We start from the raw sequence: 14086 nt of genomic DNA on the forward strand, positions 1-14086 counted from the left end.
GCTGAGGAAGTCTGCTTCCCAGTCGTCCACTCCCGGAAAGAACACTGCTGACAGTGCTATCACATGATTTTCTGCCTAGCGAAAAATCCTTGCAGTTTTGTCACTGCCCTCCTGCTTCTTGTGCCGCCCTTTCTGTTTACGTGGGCGACTGCCGTGATGTTATCCCACTGGATCAATACCGGCTGACCTTGAAGCAGAGGTCTTGCTAAGTTTAGAACCTTATAAATTTGCTCTAAGCTTATTTATGCAGAGAGAATTCTCCAGACTTAATCACACTTCCCTGGAAATTTTTTCCCTGTGTGACTGTTCTCCAGCCTCTCAGGCTGGCCTCCGTGGTCACCGGCATCCAATCCTGAATGCCAAATCTGCGGCCCTCTAGAAGATGAGCACTCTGTAATCACCACAGGAGAGACACCCTTGTCCTTGGATATAGGGTTATCCGCTGATGCATCTGAGGATGCGATCCGGACCATTTGTCCAGCAGATCCCACCGAAGAGTTCTTGCGGGAAATCTGCCGAATGGAATTGCTTCGTAATAAGCCACCATTTTTACCAGGACTCTTGTGCAATGATGCACTGACACTTTTCCTGGTTTTAGGAGGATCCCGATTAGCTCGGATAACTCCCTGGCTTTCTCCACTGGGAGAAACACGTTTTTCTGGACTGTGTCCAGAATCATCCCTATGAACAGTAGACGTGTCATCGGAAAAAGCTGCGATTTTGGAATATTTAGAATCCACTCGTGCTGTCGTAGAACTACTTAAGATAGTGCTACTCCGACCTCCAACTGTTCTCTGGACCTTGCCCTTATCAGGAAAGCGTCCATGTTTCCTTTTAAGAAAAATCATCATTCCGGCCATTACCTTGGTAAAAACCCGGGGCGCCGTGGACAACCCAAACGGCAGCGTCTGAACTGATAGTGACAGTTCTGTACCAGGAACCTGAAGTACCCTTGGTGAGAAGGGCAAATTTGGACCTGTAGGTAAGCGTCCCTGATATCCAGTGACACCATATCGTCCCCTTCTTCCTGGTTCGCTATCACTGCTCTGAGTGACTCCATCTTGATTTGAACGCTTGTATGTAAGTGTTCAAATATTTCAGATCTCACCGAGCCGGTTGGCTTCAGTACCACAATATAGTGTGGAATACTACCCCCTTCCATGTTGTAAGAGGGGTACTTTGATTATCACCTGCTGGGAATACAGCCTGTGAATTGTGTGAGGGGGAGATGTCTCGAATTTCCAATGTACACCTGGGATACTACATGTAGGATCCCGGAGTTCCCTTGCGAGTGAGCCCCCTGCGTACTGAAACTCTTGAGATGACCCCCTACCGCACCTGAGTCCGCTTGTACGGCCCCAGCGTTATGCTGCGGACTTGGCAGAAGCTGTGAGGGGCTTCTGTTCCTGGGAATGGGCTGCTTGCTGCAGTCTTCTTCCCTTTCCTCTACCCCTGGGCAGATATGACTGGCCTTTGCCCGCCTGCCCGTATGGGGACGAAAGGACTGAGACTGAAAAGACTGTCCTTTTTTGCCGATATGTGATTCGGGGTAACAAAAGGTGGATTTTTCAGCTGTTGCCATGGCCACCAGGTCCGATGGACCGCCCCTTTATACGGCAATACTTCCACATGCCGTCTGGAATCTGCCTCACCTGACCACTGTCGTGTCTTCGTCTGGCAGATATGTACATCACATTTACTCTTGATGCCAGAATGCAAATATCCCTCTGCGCATCACGCATATATAGAAATGCATCCTTAAAATGCTCTATAGTCAATAAAATCTTGTCCCTGTCAAGGGTATCAAAATTTTCAGTCAGGAAATCCGACCAAGCCCCCTCAGCGCTGCACATCCAGGCTGAGGCGATTGCTGGTCGTAGTATAACACCAGTATGTGTGTATATACTGTCATGATATTTTTCAGCTTCCTATCAGCTGGCTTCTTGAGGGCGGCCGTATCTAGAGACGGTAACGCCATGTTTTTATAAGCGTGTGAGCGCCTTATCCACCCTAAGGTGTGTTTCCCAACTCGCCCTTACTTCTGGCGGGAAAGGGTATACCGCCCATAACTTTCTATCGGAGGAACCCCACGTATCATCACACACTTCATTTAATTTATCTGATTCAGGCAAAACTACAAGTAGTTTATTCACACCCTACAAAATACCCTTATTTGTGGTACTTGTAGTATCAGAAATATGTAACAGCTCCTTCATTGCCCTTAACATGTAACTCGTGGCCCTAAAGGAAAATTACGTATGTTTCTTTACCGTCGACACTGGGGTCAGTGTCCATGTCTGTGTCTGTCGACCGACTGAGGTAAATGGGCGTTTTTACAAGCCCCTGACGGTGTCTGAGACGCCTGGACCGGTACTAATTTGTCCGCCGGCCATCTCATGTCGTCAACCGTTTTGCAGCGTGTTGACATTATCACGTAATTCCATCAGTAGACCATCCATTCCGGTGTCGACTCCCTAGAGAGTGACATCAACATTACAGGCAATTTGCTCCGCCTCCTCACCAACATTTTCCTCATACATGTCGACACACACGTACCGACATACAGCACACACACAGGGAATGCTCTGATAGAGGACAGGACCCACTAGCCCTTTGGGGAGACAGAGGGAGAGTTTGCCAGCACACACCAAAAGCGCTATAATGTATATAACAACCCTAGAAGGTGTTGTTTCTATATATGCGCTCTTAATATATCATTATATCGCCAATTTATGCCCCCCTTCTCTTTTAACCCTGTTTCTGTAGTGCAGTGCAGGGGAGAGTGGGAGCCTTCCTCACCAGCGGAGCTGATCAGGAAAATGGCGCCGTGTGCTGAGGAGAATAAGCTCCGCCCCCTTTTCGGCGGGCTTTTCCTCCCGGTTTTTTAATAACTGGCCTGGGTTAAAATACATACATATAGCCTTAATGGCTATATGTGATGTATTTATTTGCCAAATAGGTATTTATATTGCTGCCCAGGGCGCCCCCAGCAGCGCCCTGCACCCTCCGTGACCGTGTCAGTGAGCCGTGTGACAACAATGGCGCACAGCTGCAGTGCTGTGCGCTACCTCTCTGAAGACTGTGAAGTCTTCTGCCGCCTGTTTCCGGACCTCCGTTCCGCCGTCTTTCTTCAGCGTCTGTAAGGGGGATCGGCGGCGCGGCTCCGGGACGAACCCCAGGCTGACCTGTGTTCCGACTCCCTCTGGAGCTCAGTGTCCAGTAGCCTAAGACTTCAATCCTCCTGCACGCAGGTGAGTTGCAAGTCTCTCCCCTAGGTCCCTCGTTGCAGTGATCCTGTCGCCAGCAGGAATCACTGATTAGAAACCTAAAAAAAAACTTTACTAAATAGCTCCTTAAGAGAGCCATCCAGTTTGCACCCTTCTCGGACGGGCACAAAAACCTAACTGAGGCTTGGAGGAGGGTCATAGGGGGAGGAGCCAGTACACACCATGTGACCTAAAAAGCTTTTTAGATGTGCCCTGTCTCCTGCGGAGCCCGCTAATCCCCCATGGTCCTGACGGAGTCCCCAGCATCCACTAGGACGTTAGAGAAATGGACATTGCATTAATTCTAGATGCCAGCCGGCAAATATCCCTCTGTGCATCTCTCATGTATAAGACAGCGTCTTTTATATGCTCTATGGTTAGCAATATAGTGTCCCTGTCTAAGGTATCAATATTTTCTGACAGGGAATCTGACCACGCAGCTGCAGCACTGCACATCCATGCTGAAGCAATAGCTGGTCTCAGTATAATGCCTGAGTGTGTATAAACAGACTTCAGGATAGCCTCCTGCTTCCTATCAGCAGGTTCCTTTAGGGCGGCCGTGTCCGGAGACTGTAGTGCCACCTTCTTTGACAGACGTGTGAGCGCCTTATCCACCCTAGGGGATGTCTCCCACCGTAACCTGTCCTCTGGCGGGAAAGGGTACGCCATTAGTAACTTTTTAGAAATTACCAGTTTCTTATCGGGGGAAGCCCACGCTTCTTCACACACCTCATTTAAATTCATCAGATGGGGGAAAAAACACTGGTAGTTTTCTCCCCAAACATAATACCCTTTTTTTGTGGTACCCGGGGTAATATCAGAAATGTGCAACACATTTTTCATAGCCGCAATCATACAACGGTTGGCTCTACTCGCTAGTCTCATCGTCGTCGACACTGGAGTCCGTATCCGTGTCGACATCTGTGTCTGCCATCTGAAATAGCGGGCGCTTTAGAGCCCCTGATGGCTTTTGAGACGCCTGGGCAGGCACGCGCTGAGAAGCCAGCTGTCCCAGATCCGCTATGTCGTCAAACCTTTTATGTAAGGAGTCGACACGATCACGTAATTCCTTCCACATGTCCATCCATTCAGGTGTCGGCCCCGCAGGGGGTGACATCACATTTATCGGCACCTGCTCCGCCTCCACATAAGCCTCCTCATCAAACATGTCGACACAGCCGTACCGACACCGCGCACACACAGGGAATGCTCTGACTGAGGACAGGACCCCACAAAGCCCTTTGGGGAGACAGAGAGAGAGTATGCCAGCACACACCAGAGCGCTATATAAAACAGGGATACACACTACACAGTGATTTTTCCCCTATAGCTGCTTATATAACACAGATTGCGCCTAAAATTAATGCCCCCCCCTCTCTTTTTTACCCTATGTAGTCTGGAACTGCAGGGGAGAGCCTGGGGAGCGATCCTTCCAGCGGAGCTGTGAGGGAAAATGGCGCCAGTGTGCTGAGGGAGATAGCCCCTTTTTCAGCAGACTTCTCCCGCTTTTTTTTTTTAATACAGTTATGGCAGGAGATTTTACACATATATAGTCTTAAAGACTATATTATGTGTTAATTTGCCAAGTAAGGTACTCATATTGCAGCCCAGGGCGCCGCCGCCCCCCCCCAGCGCCCTGCACCCATCAGTGACCGGAGTATGTGGTGTGCATGGGGAGCAATGGCGCACAGCTGCAGTGCTGTGCGCTACCTTAATGAAGACCAAAGTCTTCTGCCGCCGATTTCCAGGAACGTCTTCTTGCTTCTGGCTCTGCTAGGGGGACGGCGGCGCGGCTCCGGACGACCGAGGCTGGGCCTGTGTTCGATCCCTCTGGAGCTAATGGTGTCCAGTAGCCTATATTACTTTCTTTCTAAGAGCTCAGGAGAGCCCCTAGTGTGCATCCAGCTCTGCCGGGCACAAAATTCTAACTGAGGTCTGGAGGAGGGTCATAGAGGGAGGAGCCAGTGCACACCAGGTAGTCCTAAAGCTTTCTTAGTTGTGCCCAGTCTCCTGCGGAGCTGCTATTCCCCATGGTCCTTACGGAGTCCCCAGCATCCACTTAGGACGTTAGAGGGGGAAAAAAACGGGCAGGGCGCAGCACCTTGCTAAAACAGCCTAGGGTGAACACTAAACACTCCACCCATTTGCTGTATATTTTAGGCAAGATGATTTTGACACTTTAATCTGTGCGAGTGTGCGTTACATGCGATACCTGTGACCATGTAGCCATAACTGTGCATGCCTTTATTAAAGGTAGTTCTGAAACACGTAGTTGAACTATTACCAAAATTGGCATATGTTCACTACTTTGGTGATGGTGCAAGTTCACAGTACAAGAACTGAATACTTTTTGAACTTGTGCTTCCATAAGGAGGACTTCAACATTCAAGCAGAGTCTATGGCAGCATTGGAGGGACAGTTAAGTCTAGCCACCTGCACCAGTCTGCAAACTTATGTAAATGGGCCATCATACATAAAAATGAACAGAAAAAAATTAGGGGGCAGGTAAAAGGATTATGGAGAAGAGATGATAGAATGACATCATTGATGATTGCTTGGATAGACAAAAAAAAAAACTGGGAGATGCCGACTTCATTTTCCAGCAGGACTTTGCACCTGCCCATACTGCCAAAAGTACCAAAACTTTGTTCAATGACCGTGGCATTACTGTGCTGTATTGGCCAGCAAACTCGCATTACCAAGAGAAAGATGAGACATGAGACCGAACAATGCAGAAGAGCTGAAGGCAGCAGTTGAAGCATCCTGGTCTTCCATAACATCTCAGCAGTGCCACAGGCTGATAGAATCCATGCCACGCCGCAATGAGGCAGTATAAAGGGGCCCAAACCAAGTACACATGATTATACTTTTCAGAGGGACGACCTTACTGTATTTTAAATCCTTTACCGATTTTATGTAATATTCTAATTTTCTGAAAGTTTGGATTTTGTTTTTGTTTTTTTAAGCTGTAAGCCACAATCAAAATGATAAAAGGCTTGAAATACCTCATTGTGCATGTAATGAGTATTAGTTTCACCTTTTAAGTTGAATTACTGAAATAAATGAACTTTTGCACAATATTCTAATTTTCTAAATTTCACCTGTACAGTGCATCCGGAAAGTATTCACAGCGCTTCACTTTTTCCACATTTTGTTATGTTACAGCCTTATTCCAAACAGGGATAAATTCATTATTCCCTCAAAATTCTACACACAATACCCCATAATGACGTGAAAAAAAGGTTTGAGATTTTTGCAAATTTATTCAAAATAAAAACTAAGAAATCACATGTACATAAGTATTCACAGCCTAATACTCAATACTTTGTTGATGCACCTTTGACAGTAATTACAGCCTCAAGTCTTTTTGACTAGGATGCCACAAGCTTGGCACACCTATCTTTGGGCAGTTTTGCCCATTCCTCTTTGCAGCACCTCTCAAGCTCCATCAGGTTGGATGGGAAGCGTCGGTGCTCAGCCATTTTCAGATCTCTCCAGAGATGTTCAATCGGATTCAAGTCTGGGCTCTGGCTGAGCCACTCAAGGACATTCACAGAGTTGTCATGAAGCCACTCCTTTGATATCTTGGCTGTGAGCTTAGGGTCATTGTCCTGCTGAAAGATGAACAGTCACCCCAGTCTGATGTCAAAAGTGCTCTGGAGCAGGTTTTCATCCAGGATGTCTCTCTACATTGCTGCATTCATCTTTCCCTCTATCCCAACTAGTCTCCCAGTTCCCTCCGCTGAAAAACATCCCCACAGCATGATACTGACACTACAATGCTTCACTGTAGGGATGGTATTGGCCTGGTGATTAGCGGTGCCTGGTTTCCTCCAAACATGACGCCTGGGATTCACGCCAAAGAGTTCAATCTTTGTCTCATCAGACCAGATTAAAAAAAAAAAAAAAAAAATTCTCATGGTCTGAGTGTCCTTCAGGTGCATTTTGGCAAACTACAGGGGTGCTGCCATGTGCTTTTTACTAAGGAGTGGCATCTGTCTGGCCACTCTACCATACGGGTGTGGTATTGAAAGTCGACAGTAACTAGGTCGACAGGGTCAAAAGGTCGACATGCTCTAGGTCGACAGGTCAAAAGGTCAACATGAGTTTTGAATGTTATTTTGGTGTCGTTTTCTTCGTAGAGTGACCGGGAACCCCAATTAGTGCACCGCGTCCCCACGCATGGCTCGCTTCGGGCATGGTGCCTTCGCTCCGCTACCGCTTCGCTCGGCACAGATTACCGTTCCAATCGTAGTCCACGTGGATCGTTAAGTATGAAAAGGTTCAAAAATAGAAAAAAATTTGTGAAAAACTCATGTCGACCTTTTGACCCTGTCGACCTTTTGACCCTGTCGACCTAGTTACTGTCGACCAATAGTGGTCGACCTAGACATTGTCGACCTAGTTACTGTCGACTTTCAATCCGGATCCCCTACCATACAGGCCTGATTGGATTGCTGCAGAGCTGGTTGTCCTTCTGGAAGGTTCTCCTCTCTCCACAGAGGAATGCTGTAGCTCTGAGAGTGACCATCGGGTTCTTGGTCACCTCCCCCTGCCATCGCTCAATTTAGACGGCCGGCTAGCTCTAAGAGTCCGGGTGGTTCCGAACTTCTTCCATTTACGGATGATGGAGGCCACTGTGCTCATTTGGGACCTTCAAAGCAGCAGATATTTTTCTCCAGATTTGTCTCTAGACCAGAGGTTCTCAAACTCGGTCCTCGGGGGCCCACACAGTGCATGTTTTGCAGGTAACCCAGCAGGTGCACAGGTGTATTAATTACTCAGACACATTTTAAAAGGTCCACAGGTGGAGCTAATTATTTCACTTGTGATTCTGTGAGGAGACCTGCAAAACATGCACTGTGTGGGCCCCCGAGGACAGAGTTTGAGAACCTCTGCTCTAGACAATCCTGTCTCTGAGGTCTACAGACAATTCCTTTGACTTCATGCTTGGTTTGTGCTCAGACATGCACTGTCAAGTGTGGGACCTTATATAGACAGGTGTGTGCCTTTCCAAATCATGTCCAATCAATTGGAGTCCACCTGTGGTAAATTCAGTTAAGCTGTAGGAACAGCTCAAAGGATGATCAATGGAAAAAGGATGCACCTGAGCTCAGTTTTGAGCTTCATGGCAAAGGCTGTGAATACTTATGTACATGTGATTCTTTGTTTTTTATTGTTAATAAATTTGCAAAAATGTCAAACTTTTTTCTCGCTGCCATTATGTGGTATGGTATGTAGAATTTTGAACGAAAAAAATGTTTATTCCAGTTTGGAATAAGGTTGTCATGTAACAAATAGTGGAAAAAGTGAAGAATACTTTCTGGATGCACTGTACGTATAAGTTTCCACAACAAAAAAAAAAAACCCGGTTCAATTTGGCCTTAAATTGCCCCCTAGATGGGACGTCACTGACCGAAGATGGATTTTAATCTTTCATTAATGAAAAAGCAGAAGTACAGTCTCAATTGGAGGAATTCAATTCAGCCAGATCTTAGGGGCCCTACACATTTGACGATGCGCCGCCGAGGTGACCGACGGCCGAAACGGCCGACGAGCGACCCGGCGGCGGGGGGGCAGTGACGGGGGGAGTGAAGTTTCTTCACTCCCCCCGTCACGCGGCAGCATTGAAGTGCAGGCAAATATGGACGAGATCGTCCATATTGGCCTGCATGCACAGCCGACGGGAGACCAGCGATGATCGAGCGCGGGGCCGCGCATCGTTCATCGCTGGAGTCTCCCCACTGAAAGATATGAACGAGTTCTCGTTCATTTATGAACGAGATCGTTCATATCTTTCAGAAAATCGTCCAGTGTGTAGGGCCTATAACTCTACGCCAATCAATTCTAAAAATAAGCATTATCGTAATTAATTACTGTTTACAAGATTGTTGGCTGTAGTTTGCTTTATCAAGCAAAGTGGCAATAATTATCAACTTCAAATAAATGCTCATTAAGAATGCAAGCAATCCTCATACTGTTTTGTTCCACTGGAATAATGAATTATTTATTTACAGTTTTTTATATAGCGCAGCAAATTCCGTTGCGCTTTACAATTTCAAACAACAAACTGGGTGATAAACAGTCAGAGGTAGCAAGGCCCTGCTCGCAAGCTGACAATCTATAGGGAAATAGGCATGTATACACAAGGAAAGGTGCTATCTATTGCATAGTTATACAGCCCTCCAAGAACCTTTGCAATCTGGCGAACGATATAGTCATACAGCAATGATGAACCGGGTTTGAGAGGAAGGGAAAGTGAAGAATGAGAAGACGTGTGAGGATGTGTGTGGACTGTACAGAGTGGATGCAATTTGATAAGAAGGTTTAAGAAAGTTATGTGGGCGGTTCTGGAATTTGATACGCTTGCCTAAAGAGGTGAGTTTTAATGGAACGCTTGAAGGTTTGGAGACTAGAGGAGAGTCTTATTGTACATGGTAGGGCATTCCACAGAGTGGGTGCAGCCCGATGAAAGTCCTGCAATCGTGAGTGGGAGCGAGTAATGAGTGTGTTTGAGAGACGCAGGTCTTGTGAAGAGCGAAGAGGTCGGGTTGGGAGATATTTTGAGATAAGCGAAGTGAGGTACGTTGGTGTAGTTTGGTTAATGGCCTTGTATGCGAGTAAAAGTATTTTATATTGTATGCAGTAGAGTACAGGTAACCAATGGAAGGACTGACAGAGTGGATCTGCAGACAATGAACATCTAGCGAGGAAGATGAGCCTCACCGCTGTATTCAGAATGGATTGTAGTGGTGAGAGTCTCGTTTTGGGAAGACCAGTTAGGAGACTATTGCAAAAATCAATGCGGGAGATAATGAGAGCGTGGATTAGAGTTTTAGCAGTGTCTTGTGTAAGGTATGGTCGTATTTTGGATGTTTTTTAGATGCATGTAACATGATCTTGAGACAGATTGAATGTGGGGAACAAAGGACAGATCAGAGTCAAGGATGACACCTAGGCAGCGAGCTTGTGGGGTAGGGTAGATAGTCGAGTTTTCAACAGTGAGATATCAGGTTGGTACCTACTATTGGCCGGTGGAAATATAATTAACTCTGTCTTTGAAATATTCAGTGCGAGATGTCATCCAGGATGAAATGGCAGAAAGGCATTCAGTGACACTGTCCAGTACAGACAGGGACAAGTCAGGGGAGGATAGGTAGATTTGAGTATCATCTGCGTACAGATGATACTGAAAACCAAAAGAGCTGTTTTCCAAGCGATGAGGTATAGATAGAGAAAAGCAGAGGACCCAAGACTGAGTCTTGCGCTACTCCAACTGAAAGAGGTAGCAAAGAGGAGGTAGATTCAGAGAAGCAAACACTTAAGGAGCCATTAGATAGGTAGGATAGGAACCAAGAAAGGGCTGTGTCTTTAAGACCTAGGGATTGTAGCGTCTGTATGAGAAGAGAGTGGTCTACAGTGTCAAATACAGCAGATAGATCTAGTAGAATAAGTAGTGAGTAGTGGCCTTTAGACTTCGTAGTGACCAAATCATTAACCACTTTAGTCAGTGCTGTCTCTGTAGAATGTTGGTAACGAAAACCTGACTGAAGTGGGTCCAACAAAGTGTATGCGTTAAGAAAGCGTGTGAGTCGAGTGTAAGCAAGTCTCTCAAGTAGCTTGAATGTAGAAGAATTGAAAAACAGATAGTAATAACACAAATTGTTTAGCAGGAGGCATAGCAGCACCAATTACCCTGGTATGCACATAGAATTGCATTTACATTTGCAAAGGAAAAAGTTGAGTTTTGAGCACATTTTGCTATTAGTACACCCTGCCCCATAACATTAAACATAAAAATGACAGACAAATGGAGTGGTAGGTAGAGACTGGAGAGTAAATCAGAGCAGGAGGGGGGGGATGTTGAATGAAGGCAGGGTCTTGAAAATATGATATCAGTAGAGTAAGTCGTGAAGGAATAAGCTAGCACTAAAATTTGAAGGGCAATCTCCAGTTCTCAGGAATTGGCCACTCACGCAGCTCTGCAGTACCTGCGGGGACCCTACTGCAATCACACTGCTCCTGGCAGGTGTTATCCTTTATTTATATGGTGCCACAAGGGTTCCACAGCACCCAATTACAAAGTACATAAATAATCAAAACGGGAAAACAGCAACTTACAGTTGAAGACAATACAGGAAGAAAGTACAGGGTAAATAAACATAGCTACATCAGCAGATGACACTGGGATACGTTGTTAGCAACCCACACTGCAGTCTGGTACCTGCAGCCAAAAAGGGGAGGCCAGGAAGGTTACTAGAATGGGCTGTGCAGCATTAGGCTGCCGGGAGAGGGTCAGCCTCCTGGGATACAGCCTACTACAGTGAGGATTCTGAAGTCACCAGTGGGAGACATCCAGCCACTGTTAACGGCCTTGCCTGCACTCCGTTAGGGCAGCCGCAGCTCACTGGAAGTATTCAGTTGCGGGAGTCTCTAGCTTTACTCCAAGTAGACAAGGTAGTAAATGGTAATCCTTAAGAGGGTAGGCTTCTTGAATTTTATGCAGTGGCTCCGACACGCACACACAGCAGCCTTTTTTAAAACAATGTTTATACATGCAACTGCAGGCCGATCTAGCAACATCCAAAGAGAGGTCACGCATTAGCATACCCTCATCCATGAACCATAATGTATGTAATCCAGCGCTTCTACACGCAAACGTGATGCAATTCTGGTGCTGCACAGGGTGTCCCTCAGCTTCAAAGGGACTACACATTACTCTTAATCTCAGCAAGCAGTCACATTAACACATTCAATCATTGAAAGTTACAACCATCTGTAACATCAGTAGGCCTTTTAAACAAGTATTTAAAAAAAGTAATAAAAACTATAAGAAATGAGGAAGATGGGGCTAGAGAAGGCTTGGACAGCTTCATGTGAGGCAACAAGTCCAATACACTTAACCCAATATTCCCAATTAGTGGAAAGTTGTTATACACACAGAACTGCTGGCTTACTGAAAAAGCTGTGCCAGTTAATATACAGTCATATAAGAAACAGGTATACTCCACTGACAACAGTGCATGAAAGTCATACTTTAAATAAAACAAAAACTGTTCTTAAACATTAAGGGGGAGATTCAACTGTTTGAAAAGTCAGTTGGGAGTCGGTTTTTTCCTATCTAATAGACAGGAAAAAACACCCAACCAACTTCTCAAACATTTATATTCCACCCTAAAAATCTACAGGTCACCTATTATGAAGCAATGCTGAGTCATAGTATTTGTGTCATTTGTTTAGAACTCAGATAGAGGAGTGTAACAGCTGGCAGAGAGGAGCGGCTGGTGCTCAGTCTGCGATCCCGGCTGCTGGTAGCATGGGGCAGCAGCGTGCTCACCGGACTGTGCGGCCTCCCCGCAGAGGCGCTAAAACACAGCAACTGCCCGATGCGGCCGCCCGCGTCCCGTCTCACACTCACTCTCCGGCCTCGGCTCCACCGCCTCACACTCACCTTCCAGCCACAGCCCCCTACACTTCCCCGCCTTCCAGCCGCCACCTCGCACTCAACCACCGGCCGCCGCCCAACAGTAACACTCACCCTCTGGCCGCCTCCAAGCTCTTGATCAGCTTCTTGATCTTCCAGATCTCCACGTTCCTGTCCGCCGCGCTTGGATCGTCCGCCATCTTCTCTCCTCCTCTTGTCTGGGGCCGAGCGCTACACAGAGAGAGAGAGAGAGAACGGTGGGTTAGACCGCTCACCGGCCGGTGCCTCTACCTCCGGCTGGCGGTCCTCTTACCTGTACCCTTATTCCCGGCTCTCAGTGCCGACCACGACGCGGCCGAGTCTCAGTGGAGGCGGCGGCCCCAGAGGCAGCAGCAGCTCCTAGGTGTGACGTAGTGACCGGCTTCTGGCGTTGCCGCTGCATGTGCTGTAATCCGGCCTGGCGGCTGCTCACATGGGGCACCCGGCGTCACTTCCCGCCGCCAGCACCGCACGCTGACATTGGCCGGGGCTGCTGGGGAAACAAGGCGCTGTCTCATTGGTGCCAGCGTGACGCCCTCTTTTTTAGTGGGTATGGGAAATGTAGTTTTCCTGTGTAACTCCCATGTACCCCCCCCTTCCCCAAGCAGAGACCACTGCTCTCCTACTCACTGTTCTTAAAATGATCATATTTGATGCAACTTTTTCTATTTTATTTTCGGAATCACGACCAATAATAAATTCTAGCTTATTTTGTTACCTAGAAGGGCAGCCTTGAAGTGTGATACATTTCACGGTGATAAAGTACCAACCAATGAGCTCATAGAAACATAGAATTTGACGGCAGATAAGAACCACTTGGCCCATCTAGTCTGCCCCTTTTTTTTTATCCTTTAGGTCAGGGCTGGCCAAACCAGTCCTCGAGATCTACCAACAGTACACATTTTCCAGATCACCTAGCTGGTGCACAGGTGTAGCATTACTAATTAAGATTAGAGATGAGCGCCGGAAATTTTTCGGGTTTTGTGTTTTGGTTTTGGGTTCGGTTCCGCGGCCGTGTTTTGGGTTCGACCGCGTTTTGGCAAAACCTAACCGAATTTTTTTTGTCGGATTCGGGTGTGTTTTGGATTCGGGTGTTTTTTTCCAAAAAACCTAAAAAACAGCTTAAATCATAGAATTTGGGGGTCATTTTGATCCCAAAGTATTATTAACCTCAAAAACCATCATTTCCACTCATTTTCAGTCTATTCTGAATACCTCACACCTCACAATATTATTTTTAGTCCTAAAATTTGCACCGAGGTCGCTGGATGACTAAGCTCAGCGACCCTAGTGGCCGACACAAACACCTGGCCCATCTAGGAGTGGCACTGCAGTGTCACGCAGGATGTCCCTTCCA

The 14086-nt window shown here is 46.9% G+C and overlaps 1 protein-coding gene across 2 annotated transcripts in view; it reads right to left on the reverse strand.

The window, feature by feature from the left end:
* Positions 1-13225, reverse strand: part of ETF1 (eukaryotic translation termination factor 1) — a 311645-nt gene extending 298420 nt beyond the window's left edge. Inside the window, exons 1-2 of one of the 2 annotated variants that reach the window (XM_063928292.1) lie at positions 13004-13225; positions 12805-12921 (exon numbers count right to left, since the gene is read on the reverse strand). In XM_063928292.1, the coding sequence (XP_063784362.1) occupies positions 12805-12890 (86 nt within the window). In that variant the 5' untranslated portion in view covers positions 12891-12921; positions 13004-13225. Of the gene's footprint in view, positions 1-12459; positions 12557-12804; positions 12922-13003 lie in introns of those variants that run through there. The other variant, XM_063928293.1, reaches the window with a different exon arrangement.
* Between the last annotated feature and the right edge of the window lie 861 nt (positions 13226-14086).

Source organism: Pseudophryne corroboree, chromosome 6, assembly GCF_028390025.1.
Source record: "Pseudophryne corroboree isolate aPseCor3 chromosome 6, aPseCor3.hap2, whole genome shotgun sequence".
Taxonomy (NCBI): Eukaryota; Metazoa; Chordata; class Amphibia; order Anura; family Myobatrachidae; genus Pseudophryne; species Pseudophryne corroboree.